The sequence below is a fragment of the Artemia franciscana genome, chromosome 12 (assembly GCF_032884065.1).
Source record: "Artemia franciscana chromosome 12, ASM3288406v1, whole genome shotgun sequence".
Taxonomy (NCBI): Eukaryota; Metazoa; Arthropoda; class Branchiopoda; order Anostraca; family Artemiidae; genus Artemia; species Artemia franciscana.
In genome coordinates this window covers 12,499,380-12,519,536 of record NC_088874.1, presented here as the reverse complement: position 1 = coordinate 12,519,536, position 20,157 = coordinate 12,499,380, and the positions used below count along the sequence as shown (strand labels likewise).

Below are 20,157 nucleotides of genomic sequence, written 5' to 3'. Positions count from 1 at the left end.
TTCCTGGGAGGGTGTAAAGAGGGAGGCTTTGAATAGATTGGGATGGAGGGGGAGCTTGTGTAGCTGTGTTGGCCTCAGAAGGCTTGGTGCTGTGGTGAGTTGTTAGTAGTTATACTAGTAGTTGGTATTGGTTATCCGAGGTATTGACATTTAGTGTTGTTGTGAAAAGTCTAGATATTTTTGGAAAAATAGAGAACCATCCCCCATACTACAGAAAATTATTTATAGCTGCACTTTCAACTGTTCCTAGTGAATGAAAATTTAGGCACATAATTAAGTTAAATTTGTATATGATCTTGGTTCAGAGGTCAAATTTTGTTAAACACTTGATTTAGATGTACAGTTGAAATGTATCTAAAAACAATAAATCTCTGTGAAGCCACCTACTCTTGGGCTTGCTTTCAACTTTACTTTCTGTAATAGCCTCTTTTCTTTACAAGTCTATCTAATTCGGTATTCACCTGTCTTCCATTGGGACATGTTATCTGTTTGAAATAGTCTCCTGGTTATGTAATTGAGGTACTGTTTCCTAATGATCCATTTTTAGTTCAGTTTTACAAGCTAGTCCATTAATAACCATCTAATAAGTTTATAATTAAACATCTGTCCAGAAAAACTTAAGTTGAAATTTTGTAATTGATAACTAGTCATACTTTCCCTTTGGGCTGGTTTATAAGGCCAAGTGTTTAAGTTTATTTAGTGCATTTATTGTAATATTACTTTTTCAGGATCATAAATGGAGCCACCATAAAAAAATGCTCTGGGCAAAATTCACCATCTGTGTTTAACTGTCCTACTGTATTGATGGGTGAAGCCAGTCAAATCACTAGAAGTCTAATTTTTTTATCCCTTTCTAAAACAAAATATTTGCTTATCATTTTCCCTGCAACCCCATAGTTTCAAACTGCAATTGCTCAAAGTTTTTTTTTTATTCTGGTGATTTTCTTACGATTGGGATGGGCATATTAGGTAACACCCATGTCTTTTAAGAACATTCTTAATCCTTAAGCACAAAGGAATGGACATGATGTGAAAGTTTCTAGTTTGTGTTTTGGTTTCAAGTTTTATGCTTCTAAAATGTTGTAAAATGTCTAGAATGTTTTGTATTCCTATAATGTTATATGCTGTTAACGCATTTGTGGATGTAAAAACAGTACAGAAAGATTTTTTCCCACTCGTTAATAAGATAGAGCTCCTCTTGAATTGATCAAAACAATGTAAAAATCCTTATTGTTTTCAAGTCTGTGTTTTTATGGAATCCTAGAACTTTTCCTGCAAATTGTTTGAGGAGAAGAGATTTTTTCCATTGTTTGTTCAACAAATTCTCATCAGTTGTCCTCTTCCTGATTGTAAACTCTTTATGAAAATTAGAACTGGAAGGCCAGCCTGCATGACTATCACTAAATGCTATCACTGTCTTTCTAGGAGCTTCATGCTCACCTTAATGGCTCCTTGTCAAAAGAAACGATAAATATCCTGGCTTCAATGAAACCTGACAGTATGGATATGATTCGAAATGCTGATGACATGTTGTTGATTGGAGAGAATGAACAAAAAACCCTTGAAGAGTAAGGCAAGTTCTGCTACTAACTCATACTTTTATTAAGACTTGTAAATTCTTATATAAAAATCAATTTTTAATAGTTAAATTAAGAGCTAACTAGAGAAGCTAAACAATTAAGTTGAGCTTCTATAATAAATTAAATATAAAAAACTAGTTTTTTTAACTGAAAGTAAGGAGCGACATTAAAACTTAAAACGAACAGAAATTACTCCGTATATGAAATGGGTTGTCCCCTCTGCAATCCCTCGCTCTTTACGCTAAAGTTTTTAATTGTTTTAAAAAGTAGAACTGTGGCGAAGAGTCAAACTTTAGCGTAAAGAGCGAGGGATTGCAGAGAGGACAACCCATTTCATATACGGAGTAATTTCTGTTCGTTTTAAGTTTTAATGTCGCTCCTTACTTTCAGTTAAAAAAACTAGTTTTTTTTTTTATTTAATTTCTGAACGTTTTTGAATTAATGCATGTTTGATTTTGGCTCTCCACACATAAATTATTAAAATGAAATTTGCATATTAATTCTTTTTTTGGCTAAATGGCTTTCTCTTAGTTTTGATCAGACGATTTTGAGAAATAAGGGGTGGGGAAGGAGCCCTGTTGCCCTCCAATTTTTCAGTTACTTAAAAAGGCAACTAAAACTTTTAATTTTTAACGAACGTTTTTATTAGTAGAAAATGTACGTAACTTAAGAATTAACTTACGTAACAAACTTTTATATTCTTATATTTTTATTATGTATATGAGGGGGTCTGTCCCCTCGTTAATACCTCGCTCTTTACACTAAATCTTAAGTTTTGTCCCAATTCTTTAAGAGTAACCCCTGAATCAGAAAGGCTTAGAATAAATAGTTTAAATTACTAAAAATACTTTAGCATAAAGAGCGAGGTATTTATCTTCTCCTAAATACCTCGCTCTTTATGCTAAAGTATTTTTAGAACCCCTCGTATGCGTAATAATCGCTGTTCGTTTGAAGTTTTACTGCTACTCCTTACTTTCAATTGAAAAAAAACTTTTTCATGTTTATTTTTTCATTGTTTTTTTTTATAGTAATGCTAGAAATTCCCGCGCCCTTTTCATTGAATTTCTCTTCCCCCATGACATATTCCTCCAAGGAAAGATCCTCCCACATAGCCCCCTCCCCTCAGCCCCAAACCAAAAAAATCCCACTGAAAACGCCTGTACGCTTCCCAATAACCATTACTGTATGTAAACACTGGTCAAAGTTTGTAACTTGCAGCCGCTCCCCCAGGGACTGTGGGGGTGTAAGTCATCCCCAAAGACATAGTTATTATGGTTATCGACTATGCGGAACAAAATGGCTATCTCAAAATTTTGATCCGTTGACTTTGGGTAAAAAATGAGCGTGGGAGGGGGCCTAGGTGCCCTCCAATTTTTTTGGTCACTTAAAAAGGGCACTAGAACTTTTCATTTCCGTTAGAATGAGCCCTCTTGCGACATTCTAGGACCACTTGGTCGATACGATGACCCCTGGGAAAAAAAAGAAAACAAAAAAACAAAAAAACACGCACCCGTGATCTGTCTTCTGGCAAAAAATACGAAATTCCACATTTTTGTAGATATTAGCTATAGGGTTCTCTCATACGCTGAATGCAATGGTGTGATTTTCGTTAAGATTCTATGACTTTTGGGGGGTGTTTCCTCCTATTTTCCAAAATGAGACAAATTTTCTCAGGCTTGTAACTTTTGATGACAAAGATTAAATTTGATGAAAATTATATATTTAAGATCAGCATGAAAATCCGATTCTTTTGATGTATCTTATAGCATCAAAATTCCGTTTTTTAGAGTTTCGTTTACTATTGAGCCGGGTCGCTCCTTACTACAGTTCGTTACCACGAACTGTTTGATAGAGAAATTTTTCCAACTAAATCTGAGAGTAAAGGTAAGGAAAAGAATACAGCGCCGGACCTCATTATTCCTGTTGATGGTGATGATCGTTTCATGGTCCTTAAGCCAGGAATTGCGATCGGGGTGGGTCAGTCATCCTGTGCTTTCTCACACTCTTTCTGTTTATGTTCCTCAGATTTCTCCGGTTACCCATTTAGAGATGGGTCTACTCTGGCTGAGCTTACAGAATCACCCCCCTGACTCCCATTTCAACCCCAAAAACCAGCAACACCAGGACTGAAACCCCCTTGTTCTCACTGACAAAGGATTTCAATTCTAATGCATTAACCACCTGGTTAGGACGAATATATTGGAGTGATAAATGAAAACAAATCCAGATGGATTTGACTCACCATTGATTGAAGAAAAGTCATGTAGCTATAGTTCTTTAGTTACGGAACTTAAATGAAAATTGTAAGTTCTTAATCCCATTGAAAACATGAAAATCATTACCTTAATACTTGTTCCCGACATTTCAAACCATCCCCTCCTAAGAAATACCTTAAGGTAAGCTAATTTTCTGTTATTCTTATCATTCTCAAAACATTGTCGTACGAAAGTAAAGAAGGAAGGTGGCAGTTCTCCCAACATTTAAGAGAGTCTTAGATAAAACTGTTAAAACACAGAATTTTTATCAAAGGAGAAGTTTAGAAGTTTAAAGGCAGAAGTTCATCAAAGGAGCATTTCAGCCCAAAAGTAACCAAAACTCTGAAAAGAGAATTTTTATAACAATTAATACATCAAAAGAACTGGGTTTCAAATTTATAAATTCATCAAGTTTAATGTTGTCTATCAAAAGCTACAAGCCTGAGAAAGTGTACCAAATTTTTGAAAAAGGGGGAAAGCACCCCCAAAAAGTCAAGTGATCTTAATGAAAATCAGACCATCATAACCAACATATCCGAGGACACCACATTAGAAGTTTCATGCTCGTATCTAAAAATGTGTGGAATTGTGTACCGAGTGACTACAAAGATTGGATAGCAACTAGTTCGCCTTTCATGGCCCATTTTTTCAAATAACATCCGACCAAAAATTTGAGATATTCATTTCCCGTTAAGCATAGTTGAGAAGTCCAATAACTATGTCTTCGGGGATAGTATGACTCCCTGTAGCCCCTGGGGAAAGAGTTGTAAGTTATGCAATTTGCCCATTGTTTACACATAGTGTTTGCTATTGGAAAATATATGAAAATTCCTTGATAGAAATTTTTCACAGTGGGGATTTCTCACGCGAAGAATTTTCTGTGGGGAGGAAAGTCTCAGGGGGAATTGTACGTGGGGAGGGAATTTCCTGGCATGATTAGGAAAATTGCCAGAAATGAAATTATTTTTTTCAAGTAAAAAAGAGAAGCAACATTAAAAACTTAAAACGAATAGAAATTGTTTTGTACATAAGGGGGATACCCCTTCCTCATCCCTCGCTCCCATCCCAATTCTCTGAGAATTGAGAAGGGAGCGAGGTCCTCGCTCCCTTCGAATTGGGATGAGAGGTCCTCATCCCAATTCTTTGAGAACAAATCCTGAAACTCAAGAGCTGTTGAATTGAAATAAAAAGCATTTTTTTTTTTAAAATTTCCTTTTCTGGTCTTTTTTTTCATTGGTTGTATTTCTCCTTTGGATTTTTTGTGTGCTCATAGAGGTTCAAATCAACTTGATTGTCTTTGATTATTTTTCTATTTCCAGACCTGGCTTATTTGATTTATAGGGATATATGTATCATAATGTCCTGTACAAATCTCATAGTGACAGTTAAAGTATATTTGTATTCCAATACTATGATCATTTTTAACTTCTGTTTTGTAATCCCGAGAAGAAGTCTGTTTTAAAAGTGAAAAGACCATATCAAATTCTTTTTCTTACATACAGAGACTGGTTTGGAGACTGCTTCCTTTTTTGAAGATTTGCAAAGTAATCATTAAAACTGGAATAAAAGGTCTTTTGGGTAGTTCAAATCAGCCAAAGATATCTATGATAGTGTTAATCCATTTATATAAATACTATAAGTTACACAAAGTGTCAAGATATATCCTATAATTTCAACAATCGCTTCAAATAAAGCAGGTTAATTACCTCAAACATTAAGAATGGCTAATGACAGCCTAACCTGCTAAAATGTAAGCTGTGAGCTGTCTCAGACAAGAAAATAGAGTTTCAAACTATATTAATCGCACTCCTATGCACATAGAAAGAAAAGACATAAAATTAGTCAAACTGACCTTTAAAAAAATTATGTGATAATATATCTTTGGTTATGGATGTTCAATGGTAGTATTATTTTAAAAGCAAAAAACATTTACGGTGAATAGATGTGTAAGTCCATTGTTTTGAGCAGAATAGAACAAGAAAATGGAAAATATTTTTCAATCGACTTGAAGTTAAAATAACATCAGCTAGAAACAGTTAGGCTCCAAAAAGTTTTTTCAAGGTGAAAGAACATTTTTTCAAAGTTTATGTTCAAACACTTTACCCTTTAAACTTCCAAAAACTTTATTTGAAAAAAAATGTAGTTACAAAAGCAAAATCTGTGGTTACTGGAAGTTTTGTTTTTGATGTAGAACAAAATTGCTTACTGTTAATATATAGTACTTTACATTTTACAATTCAAAAAAGCTTCTTTACAAAATTTCTTATTACAAGAAAGCAAATTGATGTTAGCAGAAATTGGGTTAGGGTAAAGGTCAGTGGGTTTTTTAACTTGTGTTGTATGGGGGCAACTGAAGTCTGAAAAGTGCAACTTTAGGCCAACATTTTATTTTGCGAGAGGTACTTCAGATACATGTGGGACTGGGAGTATTTTACCCCCCTCCCGCCGCCCAAGTGATTGACAGATCCCTTCTGATTGTGGAAACAGTTTTTAACAGGAAACGTTAGCTTTCAAGGGAACTGAGAATTGGAGCATTGTGAGAGGTTGGACTATCTCTATCAAGCAGGACAGATGTATTTTTGATTCCACTTTCTCTGTCATCCTTGTTTTTTGCTGACTTATAAGAAGGCTGACAGAGTTGCCCCTACTGAATAAGCAATGAGTAAGCAATGAACAATAAAATGAGTTTTCCTCTTGGATGGATTTGGTAAGTAGGTCATCGCCGTTGACATAATGTAGGAACATTTCAACCAAGATCGATATAATAAAAATTTAAGCTTTTTTTTTAATCACAATGCCCCAGGGATTAAAGGGTTTGTTTATTTGCATTTGTTTTGGGCAATAAAGGTTTCAATTTAAATATTATGAAAGGCAATTGGGCATTGCCATCTGACCTTATTAGCTGCACTCTAGAGTGTTTCAGTGAAGTACTAGTCAAAGTTTACCGTGAGGGGGTGTTAGTTTCATCTACTGGATAAATGCGGTTCTTTGCTCTATTAGTGTTGTTTCGCTGGAGAAGGTCACAGCTGTTATACATTTCTATTTCCCTTTGTTGTTTTCGCTCTAATGTAATTTATGTATTGTTATCATCGAAGCACACCCTCTCATGTAAACAGCCTTGTTTCAAAACACAAAATCTAGAACTTTTATTAGAATAGGCGTTCTCAAGCCAAAATAACACGAGTACCAAATTATATTGTTAAGGGATTCGTTATATTTTTACTCCATGCTGTGTGGTGTTGGGTTCCTCCCGGCATCAGAAGACACGGGCGACAGAAGGCAACACTAGGCAAATGCCTTGAGAAGGATGCTGCGCTGTTGAGACCGTCGCTCGAAGAACTTTGGTCAAAAGCACAAGAGAGGTCGTCACGGAGAGGCACTGTTGTCGCCTTATCCCCCAGCCGATGTGGAAAGACCGAAGCAGTAGTAAAGGATCAGTTTCTGCAAAACGATAGTCGGGAGTAATGGTATAAATATCTTCACAAAATAAAGGAATTTTCCGAGAAGATATGTATCACAACTAACTTAATCATCAAAACTGAGAGCCTCTCCAACGCAAGCTATTTCATTTTTATTGACCGGTAAAGTTTATAATAAAAAGCTCTGAAAAGATCATTAGTTGTGCATGTTGGTCCACAGTTGGTAACCTCGACTGGTCACCAGGGAATCTTGGGTCCAAATCTGACGCTAGCAGTGATTTTTTCTTGCAATTATTTTAATTTCTTCGACTAAATATTTTTTGTTTCAGTTTATTTGCATTTAGAAAATAGATTAAATATTTATACTCATTTTTTCTATGATATATTTACAAAAGCTCGTTATTAATTTTTGATTTATGAAAATAGACTAACTCCTGGTAAACACTTTATGGGCCATAACCATAATCCAAGAGGGTTGTTTGCATGTCACGGGGCGAGTCCCAATGGGCTAAATATTTGCTACATCAGGCGTCTTATTAGGTAATATGTTGCCAATTGATCTGGCGGCACAAAGTAACTTTAAAATCGTTAGGATATATTTTCTAACACTGACATTCTTATTGTTGCATTATGATATTTAAATAGAATATTTTTTTCTAACACTGACATCCTTATAGCTGCTTTATGATATTTAAACTCATTCACGAAGTTACGGATCGCCCAGAACTAATTAAGTTTGCAACCAAAGCTGTTATTAAGGACTTTGCAAAAGAAAACACAAAATACCTTGAGCTACGAAGCACACCCAGATCAAATGACTATATGACCATGGATCAGTATGTCGAAGCAATTGTTTCCGCCATAAGGTAAGACATGTTCCATATTGTCCTAAGTAAAAGAAAGGCTAATCAGGCATTCGGAGACTTTAAGTGTTTTCTAGTTAGGGAATAAATGTTTTGTCGCTGTCAAAGAATGCATTCAGTTCATAAGTAGAGCATTATGTGACTTGTGAGTCCTGTCAACACCATAGAGGAGTCACTCATTTGGCTTGAATTCATTCCATTAGCACACGCGTTCAATTTGTCTAGACAGCATGCTGACACTTATGTTCCCTTTTTATGACAGATTTATGTTATCTATTCTCATCTTTGCTGATAGCTAAGGATTAATACGTGATGGAAATTCAAAATTTTTTTGAAAACAACCAAAATAGCTCGATTATATATGCATATATATACCAACCTATTACAGCTTGTGATGCCTATTTCCAATAAACCATTATCTTATCTAGTGAATTTTAGACGATTTGCATAACGACTTTTTCTCGTGTCAGTGGTAACCCTACTAAGGGTGATACAATGGAGGTTCGTTTCCTTTCCATTGTTGTTGACAGCAATGTTGACAAAATACGACAAATAGAATTTGATTTGCATGCTTTTGACAACCGCAGGTTAGGAGAGAGCGACAATGTGAACGACTTCTTTTTGCGAAAATTCAAAAATACCCATTAGTCTGTACCATATAGCCTAATTGTCCTGTGGTGGTGCAGTGGGTTTGACCTTAGCTTGGTAATACGGGAACCAGAGATCGAATCATGCTGCAGCAATGCACTGCAGGGCCGACGCAGGGACCTCAGTAGTCAAAAAGCGTTGCACCCATAGATTTGAATAGAAAGGACGCAAGACTGATTTAAACAGTGATCTATGATTCTAAAAATTAATTCCCCCCTCCCCTCCCAAAAAAATTAGGTTTGAGGTTTATTAGAATAAAAAACTTGTTTAAAGTTTCATTTTCGAATGAATATGGTGCTTGAAAGATAGATTTCTATCGAAAAGAATTCCTAAAGTTTTACTTAGCGATCTTCAGGTCAGCTAATTGAACACTTTATAGATGAATTTAAAAAAAAATGAGGAGAAACTCGTGAAACACCCGAGAAAAACAAAAGAGAAGTCCTAAATAAGAGCTTAGTAATTGACATAAATAAAGATAATACTCAATAAAACCAATCGATTGTATTTGAGCAAACCTCAGGCCCAGTTGTATCAAAGGTAACAAAGGCATCATAATCACCAAAAGCCGCAACGGCATCCGTTGAAGACGAACATTCGCTACAGACTTAGAGATTGTGGGATGACCTGCATGCAAGCAGACTGTAGGTTTGTCATTTTGTAAACGCAAAAATGAGGTTATTGACATAAATAAAATAGCAGGTTCTAGAATTGATCATCGAGTGACTACTTAATTGGCACTGATGGCAAGCGAAAAGAGATTTCAAGAGATATGTCTGCTAGAAAAATAAGACATATACCTGAGAACCCACTCCACCTAATAACTTAAAACGATAACTTCACATTGAAGCATACTTAGGTAAAAAAAAAAAAAAAAAAAAATACCACTGCCTTGTTGTATGTTGTTGAAAGTGTGAGATGAGACATGAAGGATGCGGATAATTTTAGGTTGATATCATTTTTATGTACCAATATGGAAAAACTCCGAGCATATTTTTTCCCACACATATGGAGGAACAACACTTTGGGTCCTCCAATCTCTTGATTACTCAATTGATACTATTAACTTTATTAAACACTATTACTAATTACCAAAAGACACTACTAATATTACTAATAATACTATTATTATAATATTACTATTATTATAATATAATATTACTTATATTACTATTACAAAGAGACACTGTTAAGACACTATTACTTCATAGGTAAAAAAAAATCGTGCGAGTAAACTCTCAACATTCATTGACCAGTGCTGCTATTAAATTAATTTTTAGTTGCAGTCTGAATTGGTCGTGTTCGAAATATGGTTGTGTCCGGGTTACGATCATTGACGCTAATTTCTGATATTACAATGTTTCTCTTAGAGAGTCTTCGTTAGATGAGCCTTCAATAGTTGTGAAGTTTTTGGTATCAATTGACCGAAGCAAAGGTGTGGAAATGGCAAAGGAAATAACGAGCCTTGCGATCAAGTATCACAAGAAACATAAAGACGTCGTAGTTGGTATGGACATGAGTGGCAATATGAGAGGATCCAAAGCTCGAGATTTTTTTGACCTCCTGTCAGAAGCACGGGCTGCTGGAATGAAAATATCCATTCACGCTGCAGAGGTACTTTTGTCCATTATTTGCCTATATTCTAATTGTCTATTAATTCGTTTCAGTTAACTTTTTCTTCTGCTTCTTATTGCCTACATTCTAATTGTCTATTAATTCGTTTCAGTTAACTTATTCTTCTGCTTCTTATTGCCTACATTCTAATTGTCTATTAATTCGTTTCAGTTAACTTATTCTTCTGCTTCCTATTGCCTATATTCTAATTGTCTATTAATTTGTCTCAGTTAACTTATTTTTCTGCTTCTTATTGCCTACATTCTAATTGTCTATGAATTCGTTTCAGTTAACTTATTTTTCTGCTTCTTATTGCCTACATTCTAATTGTTTATTAATTCGTTTCAATTAACTTATTTTTCTGCTTCTTATTGCCTACATTCTAATTGTCTATTAATTCGTTTCAGTTAACTTATTTTTCTGCTTCTTATTGCCTACATTCTAATTGTTTATTAATTCGTTTCAGTTAACTTATTTTTCTGCTTCTTATTGCCTACATTCTAATTGTTTATTAATTCGTTTCAATTAACTTGTTTTTCTGCTTCTTATTAATTGTCTATTAATTTCGTTTCAGTTAACTTATTTTTCTGTTTCTTATTAGGTGTGGGAACGTAGCTATGACTGAAAGCTCTTCCCTCTGATATATCATGTGAGAAGTTTTTTCCATGCTATTTAAATCTACTTGTAGCTTTTTAAACTGGAGTAGAAATTACGTATTTTGATCTTTATCCGTATTTTTGAATATTGCCGTAAGTTTTGCCACTTTTCTGTTATGAATTGATGTATTCATCTATTTTATATTAGGTGTTGTTTATCCCTCATTTGCATTGTTGTTGTAGTGATTAAGCCCTTTACAAGCTCAGCTTTTGGGGCTGCAATATCCACCGGTATAAATCTTCTCTTTCGTTTTTTGTTGCATATCGTTGCATTACAGTTAGATTTTATAGTATTAAATAAATGTAACGAAATGAAAGCTTATATAGTTCTAATTGGAACTACAATCTGAAACATTAACACAAAGATTATTCATGAATTTAGATTTAGCTGTCGTAAGATGTTACTGATTCAAATTCAAACCGTTCCTTTCAGTATTAAGATTCATTTCATATAATAAGTACTTGGTAAAAACATATTGAATAAGTCGCTAGTAAAGTAATCTGTTAAACAAATATAGCAAGAGTTAACTTATTTAAGTTAACTTAGTAATTAATATTAACCTACTAAATTGTAGTCACTAACACCAAGATCAATATTATTTCTTATTAATTGCGAAAATAAGCATTTAACCAACAGTTTAATATTAATGTCATTTTTGTAGCCTGGACGATTTTAAATAATGAATAACTATGTAATTCTTTCCCTGTCAAAATAAATTTGAAATGTATTACGGCTACTTTTTTTAAAATAAGCCTTACAAAACCTGTCAATTACGTCATCAAGGCAACAATAATATAAATTTCGACTGAATAAGCTGCTGCAAAGTCGCTAACGTAATTTATTCATTACGTAACAGAATTAGAACTCACGAAAGATATGTACCAATCTATCAATTGAATATTTGACGTTATATGAGTTAAGTAACTTTTTGAAATGGTGGTATATGTAAGCTTCTTGAATGACGATATTACAGTTCAACACCACCATGGGGATACTGTTCTATTAGTCCTTTTGCGTTTCAAAGTACAAAAAGTAAAAAAAAAAGTTTTCTTCCTCAAGAAAATTCCTAAAAATATTCGTTTTTTTGGGTTATGTACTTCCCAGCCTTGATTATTTTTTTTTTTCATTCAAGCATTGACTTCCCCTAAAAAAAGAGGGAAAAATGACAGGGGAAAAATTATTTAAGGTTATTAGTTAAGGTCCAATCAATTATTTGACTGGACTATGTTCACCTAAGTTTTTGAATGAAAATTTACAATTTAATTAATAAGTAGTCACATGGGAGATGTTTGCCAATATTGCTAATTACTTATCTGGATATTGGATGTTTTATAGGGTTAAATCTGCCTTTTTCGACTAATGATTTCAGCTCCCTAATTGACCCTATTTGAATCCAAATTCACCGCGTCGATAAATTACTATTAGTCCCTTTCTTCCTAAAAAAAAAAAATATTATTTTTCTTTTCAATGAAAATAAATTCTTTTTTGATTAACTTGGTAATACCATTGTTTCAATACAAATTTTAATCGCACAAAACATTCTGACTTCAAAGTCTTTAATAAAAAACGATCATTTTCAGCATTTAGCTGAAAAGAAAGGAACAGGAAAGAAGCAATTGATTAAATTCAACTGATTCAATTAATTAAGTTCGAATATTCACCCTTGTATCTGAAGCATAATTTTCAATTCAAAAGGTGCACAACGATGAGGAAACAGAAGATGTTCTTAAATTCGAGCCAGAGAGAATTGGTCACGGGACTTTTATACCTCCTCTTAAGTGTCAAAATCCTCGATTAATGGTCCTACTTCAAGAAAAGCGTATTCCCCTGGAAGTCTGCCTAACGTCGAACTTAAAGGGTGGTACAGTTGATTCATTTGAAGACCATCACCTTGGCGTGTTAATTAGTGAGGAACTTCCTTTCACAATTTGTGTAAGTATTTATTATCTTTATTTAATTATTACTTATAATAATGTATTTGGTTTTCAAATGGCTTAAAAATTGCAATAACGGTGCGGTATCGCTTGAATGTTGCTGACAATCACCGAAAAAGTAACCATGAAGACTAAGAAAGGGTGACATAATATTCTTAACAAATACAAAAGACTTAAAGATCGATTATCTTTACTGGATGTTGAGTATCTAGATCTTTTTATAACGTACAATATTCGATAATTAAATATTCAGATCGACACAAATCTAACTTGAAAGGGTTCTCAGATTTTAACACGCCAAAAGAATGTTAGTTTTGTCGTAACAGATTATGATAATTTGACATTTCCACATGTAAAACGGTGTATCTGCAATATCTTAGAAACAGCTAAGGGTATTGAGTTAAAGCTTTCAGGACATGTTTTCAAAGTGTCAACATATAAACTAATCGGACTATATTTCAGAGTTCAAAGCAATCACACCTGTTTAGAAACCGATATTTTACGAACATCTTTAAATTAGTAATTTTCGTAATCTAATCTCAGTGAAGTAGAAGGTTTCCCAATATTTGGCAAGGGATTATAGTTCCTGACTTGACCTAATTATTATTGTTGAACCGTTTTTGTCAATTTTACTTATAAGTGAGCAGAAGAGGGATTTTTTGTCGCAAGGGCCGTCGTATCTGCCGGGAGTGGTGTCTCCCTTAAATTATGGCGATAAGGTAGCAAAGAAATACGCTTTCCTTGCATATTCCCTTCCCTTAGCGAAATGGAAAGCGAGAAACTTGTATTGAATGAAGTATTGAACTTTATTTTCCGAGCAAGACATGGGACGTGCAACAGACTCCATCACTAAAATCGTGTACCTATAAGGGGGGAGAAATTGTTGAGGCTAAGAAAATATTGTGGGCTTTCGCAATGTCTACAAGACCTACGGATCCACAGACAGTTAGCGACAACATCATAGATATTGTGCGAGCATTGGATTTGTGTGACGAGAAAAAGGTGTCTGTCCCGATTTGTCACATTTGAACCGGATCAATTCCCTGTGGTTCCTCGTGAAACTACCGCCACACTGACTCGCAAGTTAAATGAATTTTAAAAGGAATTTAAAAGTTTTGCCGAACAACAGAGTATTAAGACTATCCCTCGGCATTCTGCTCCGTAATAGGGACTGAAAAGCCTACTTATGCTGTGGTCATCAAGAATCCCCCGAAAAATCTTGACAGTCCAAATTCCCACAAGATTTTTCTAGACTCTTTAGCTGACAATTCTAGTTCAAGTATTGTTACTCTGAAGCCGTGGAAGGATGAATTGTGTGTCATCATGTCTAATAAAACTGACTCAGCGGCACTTGTGGAAGCCATTGCTAACTCTAATCAAGGTACAGACGCGAAAGTAAAACCAAGTTCACATTTTGGCATTATTCGGCGTACTCCTCTAGCAACGTCGACTGCTGACATACACAGTTGTTTACAGAAGTGTTACAAATGCATCGTAAATTTCAGATCTGAATTCGGAAAAGCATTCAGATCTTTCCGCTTAAAGTTCGAAACTAGAGAACACCTACAAAAGGCGATAGACAGTCCTCCTAAAATTGGCTACGAGCGGCTTCCTGTTGCAGAATATAAGTTCCTGTCCTGTCAGTGCTATTGATGTCAAGCATTTTGTCGCACTTCCGCTAACTGTGTTAATCCAGATAAATGCTTTCAGTGTGCAGGTTCACACAAGAACTCTAAAGTCCTTGTCAGCTAGCCCTGAAGTGTGCACTATGTAGTATAACTGACCACCCGTGCTACGCGTATAAGCGTCCTGTAGCTCAGAAACTATTAAAATGAGTCGCACTTTAAGAATTAATTCTTGGAATATAAATGGTGCAGTAATCAATAAAAATCCTCTTTTATGTCAGTTCACGGCGGATTGTGATGTACTTTGGCTACAGGAGCATTTCTTATCGAAGGAGGGACTATCCTTGCTGCAACTTGATGGTTGGATTGAAGTATTTTGTGTGCCTGGGTGGTCGAATGGGAGAGGAAGACCCTCTGGCAGTATGGCTCTACTTGTTCGTGCCGAACTTATGCCCAAACCAATTTCGTCTTCTGATTTCTTTCTGTTGGCTCAACTCTGCTGTGTTTTCAACATATATGCCTACTGATTACCGTGGCTTGTGCTCAGAGCAGAAGTTCAGCATAGTTTGCGATAAGAATGCAAATGCTATGTAAGAGGCACAGAAAAAAGGCCTTACTGTTATCGTTCCAATGGATATGAACTGTAATCTTAGTGACGTTAATAGCCCCAGAACAGAGAAGTGCCTTATCACTTATTGCAGACTAGCTCAGGCATAGGTAATACTGACAAGCAGTTATCACTTAATACCTATTGCTGTTAAATCGTATGCATGTAGAGTGGCCGAAACTATGGCTGTACCTGCTAGAAAAATTCGTATTCGAACACAAATACCAAGATGGAACGAAAACCCCGAGCTTAGTGAAGCCTGCTGTCGGTCGTAGTTTTGGTTTTAGTTGTGGTGTGACAATGGTAGGCCTAGAGAGGGCACAGTCAATAAAATCAGATTGTACACGAAACTCAAATTCGCAAAATGTTTAGCTCAGCACCGGGCTTCTATTATAAAAGAAAATAGCACCCGAATCAAGATCAACCCTTCCCTGGTACGGAAGTTTGTGAAAAATAACAGAGGTGTTAATAATTAACACCTCTTCATAATCACTAAACAAGTGAAATCACTAAATAAATAAAACTAGAAACACTGAACAACACTAATAATGAGATATGTAGACGATTGCTTAATAATTTGGAAAGGGGCACAAGGCAAATTAAGATCCTTTCTCAATATTTTTAACCAGCAGGACCCAGATATTAAGTTCACCATTGAACTTGAAAATAACCGCAATTTACCCTTCTTAGATGTTCTCATTACAAAACGAGAGACTAGGTTGGACTTGAGCGTGTATAGAAAGCCAACTCATAGTGATAGATATCTGAGATATGATTCCTATAACCACCCTATAGTAAAAAATCCTGTAGTCTATTCTTTGGTTGATAGAGCATTTCTGGTGTACTCCTCTGATTTTGAGCTGAAGGCTGAACTTGATTATATAAGAGATGTTCTGATAGGTAATGGATACCCCCAAAAAGTCATTGACAAGGTTATTTCCAGGAGAAAGATGAGTGGAATTACCAAGAGTTCTGCTCCTAAGAAAGAAGATGATAAACCCTTTTTGTCATTATCTTATATCAAGGGCATTACTGACATTTTAAGCTCCAAACTCACTAAGCTTGGCTTTAAGGTGTTTTTTCCCTCTGGAAAGACTATCTCCTCCTTCTTGAACAAGGCAAGGATAAGATTACTTCAGATCCACCAGGGGCATGAGATTCCTTGCAGCTGTGGTGATACCTATATAGGTCGTACCATGAGACCTCTACATCACCGATTAAAAGAACATGCTGATTCCATTGATGCCTGCCTTAAAAGACAAAGCTAAAGGAGGAAGATAATTTTTCTGCATTGGCCCATCATATCTCTGAAAACCCTTCCCACTCCATTAAGTTTGGCCAGGCCCAACTTATTGCTACTGTCCCACAACTCTTAAAGCAGAAAATCAGAGAAGCTTTGGAAATTGCTAAAAATAAACCAGCCATCAATAAAGACAATGATGAATTTCACATTAGTGAAATTTGGGAACCCATCACCTATAAATTGAAAACTCACAAAAAACTCCACCCCTTTCTTGCAGGCCCAACCTCTTTAAGATCTACTAGGACATCAGCCATCAATGCCTCTACCAAAATTCGGCCCATGGCACAACAATAGTGCCAGTTTCAGCTCATTATTAGTTTTGTTCAATGTTTTTAGTTTTATTTATTTAGTGATTTTACTTTCTGGCAAGAAATTTGAATTTAACCTGATGATGAACAGGACAGGTCCCGTCGAAATTATCGTTAGAAAAATCAATCATCTGACATCCATAGCTTAGGTAAGCTTATTACCATCTATCATTATTATTTATAAAAGTCAGGTTGGCCTCAGAGAACATATCCTGGTTGTCAACAGGGCGTATCTGCAATATCTGGGGAACAACTAAATGCATTCTTTCAGGGCAGGTTGAAATAAATCACAACACCTTATGTCCATCCAGGTTGTCAAAAGGGAGTGTCTCCGATGTTTCAAGGACGGCTAAGGGTGTTAAGCTAAAACTTTCAGGGTATGTTGAGGGTGGCGTTGCCCTAAATCAAATGACGGTACGTGCAGCTAGATTGCCAAAAGAACGTATGTGTAATATTTCAGGAACAGCTGCGGGTATTAAGTTGAAACTATGAGTGAATGTTGAGGGTGGGGAAGGAGAAGGTTGAGCAATATCAATAGACACTACTTATATCTCGATTATCAAAAGGACGTATCGACAATACTCTTAAAAGCTAAAGGTGTCAAGTTGAAACTACCAGTGAATGTTTAGGGAACTTTTAACTAAATTGAAAGATTATATACGTCCAAGGTTGTCAAATGGAGGTATCTAAAATATTTCAGGAACGGATTAGGGTATTAAGTCGAGACTTCCAATGAATGCTGGGGAAGATGGGGGAGGATGTTGAAGTAAATAAAAAGACACGGTAAGCAAACAAGTGGTCAAAAGAACAGATTCACAATATATCAGGAACAGCTAAGGGCATTAACTTGAAACTTTCAGGGCATGTTGAGGGTAATGCTGTTCTAAATGTTGTCAAAAGGGCATATCGGCAATACTTCAAAATATATTGTGCACTCGGATCGCCAAATACGCGATGTGTGCATCTGCAATACCTCAGGAATAGCTTTAAGTATTATGTTGAAACTTTAAGGATGTTGAAGGGTATGTTTAACTAAATCCAAAGACCCTATGTGCACCATGGTTGTCAAAACTGCGTATGTGCAATGTGTCAGGAGTGGCCAAATTATTAAGCTAAAAATTTCAGGACATATTGACGGGGATGTTAAACTAAATCATTACTCACTAAGTTCATCCAGGTTGTCAAATAGGCATATCTGCCATGTCTCAGGGACGACTAAGGGCATTAAGAAACTAAATCAACAGACACTATTTGAATCCATATTCTCGAAAGGGTATATCTGAAGTATTTCAGGTTGACTTGAGAGACCAAGGGGAGCTTATCAAGGACAAATAACGTTTGAAAAACGAAATAGTTGTATTGATTCTTAGTGTAATTTTTATGGCACTTGGTATTAACCAAGTGACATATAGCAGTCGCCAATTCTGTCGGTCTGTCTGTCGGTCTGTCCCGGTTTTGCTACTTTAGGCACTTCCAGGTAAGCTAGGACGATGAAATTTGGCAAGCGTATCAGGGACAGGACCAGATTAAATTAGAAATAGTCGTTTTCCCGATTTGACCATCTGGGGGGGAGTGGGGGCCCGGTTAATTCGCAAAAAATAGAAAAAATGAAGTATTTTTAACTTATCAGTGGGTATTTGGATCTTAATGAAATTTGATGTTTGGAATGATATTGTGTCTTAGAGCTCTTATTTTAAATCCCGACCGGATCTGATGACATTGGGGGGAGTCGGAGGGGGAAAACCTAAAGTCCCGGTTTTGCTACTTTAGGCACTTCCAGGTAAGCTAGGACGATGAAATTTGGCAAGCGTATCAGGGACCGGACCAGATTAAATTAGAAATAGTCGTTTTCCCGATTTGACCATCTGGGGAGGGGGGAGTAGGGGCCGGTTAATTCGGAAAAATAGAAAAAATGAAGTATTTTTAACTTATGAGCGGGTGATTGGATCTTAATGAAATTTGATGTTTGGAATGATATTGTGTCTCAGAGCTCTTATTTTAAATCCAGACTGGGTCTGATGACATTGGGGGGAGTTGGAGGGGGGAAACCTAAAATCTTGGAAAACACTTAGAGTAGAGGGATCGGGATGAAACTTGATGGGAAAAATAAGCGCAAGTCCCAGATACATGATTGACATAATCGGAACTTATTTGTTCTCTTTGGGGTAGTTGGGGGGGGGAGTAAGTCTTAAAAATTAGAAAAATGAGGTATTTTCAACTTACGAACGGGTGATCGGATCTCAATGAAATTTGATGTTTAGAAGGATATCGTGTCTTAGAGCTCTTATTTTAAATCCCGACCAGATCTGGTGATGGGGGCGGGGAGTTGGGAGGGGGACCCTAAAACTTGGAAAACACTTAGAGTGGAGGGATCGGGATGAAACATGGTGGGAAAAATAAACACAAGTCCTAGATAGATGATTGACATAAACGGAACGGATCCGCTCTCTTTTGGGTAGTTGGGGGGGGGGGTAATTCTGAAAAATTAGAAAAAATGAGGTATTTTTAACTTACGAACGGGTGATTGGATCTCCATGAAATTTGATTTTTAGAAGGATATCGTGGCTCAAAGCTCTTATTTTAAATCCTGACCGGATCTGGTGACATTGGGGGAAGTTTGGGGTGGGGAGACCTAAAATGATGGGAAACGCTTAGATTGGAGGGATTGGGATGAAACTTGGTTGGAAAAATAAGCAAAAGTCTTGCATACGTAATTTACATAATTGGAACGGATCTGCTCAATTGCGGGGGGGGGGGGGTAATTCTGAAAAATAAGAAAAATAACGTATTTTTAACTTACGAAGGAGTGATCGGATCTTCATGAAACTTCATATTTAGAAGGACCTCGTAACTCTGATATCTTATTTTAAATCTCAACCGGATCAAACGTAATTGGGGGGGGGGGCAGTTGGGGGGACTGGAAATCTTAGAAAATACTTAAAGCGGTGAGATCAGGATGAAACTGGATGGGAAGAATAGAAACCTGTCTAAGATACGTGACTGACATAACTGGACCGGATCTGCTCTCTTTGGTGGAATTGGGAGGGGGGAGGTAATTTTGAAAATTGAGGTATTTGTAACTTACGAAAGGGTGACCAGATCTTAATGAAATTTGATATTTAGAAGGATCTTGTGCTATAAAGTTTAACTTTAGGTTCTGACCTTCTCACAAGTCCCAAATGAGCTCTTGGCTCTTCCGACCTCGTACCATATGAGCTCTCGGCTCTTCCGACCTCGTCCAAATGAGCTCTTGGCTCTTCCGACCTCGTACCATATGAGCTCTCGGCTCTTCTGACCTCGTCACAAGTGCCATATGAGCTCTTAGCTCTTGTTTCTATGTAGATCTG

General features: G+C 36.1%; 1 protein-coding gene across 3 annotated transcripts in view; it reads left to right on the top strand.

Moving 5' to 3' along the window:
- Positions 1 to 20,157, top strand: part of LOC136033701 (adenosine deaminase-like protein) — a 29,152-nt gene that overhangs the window by 6,257 nt on the left and 2,738 nt on the right. For all 3 annotated transcript variants that reach the window (XM_065714554.1, XM_065714552.1, XM_065714553.1), the window contains exons 2-5: positions 1,426 to 1,568; positions 7,932 to 8,120; positions 10,133 to 10,376; positions 12,729 to 12,965. In XM_065714554.1, coding sequence (XP_065570626.1) covers positions 1,426 to 1,568; positions 7,932 to 8,120; positions 10,133 to 10,376; positions 12,729 to 12,965 — 813 coding nt within the window. The remainder of the gene's footprint in view (positions 1 to 1,425; positions 1,569 to 7,931; positions 8,121 to 10,132; positions 10,377 to 12,728; positions 12,966 to 20,157) is intronic.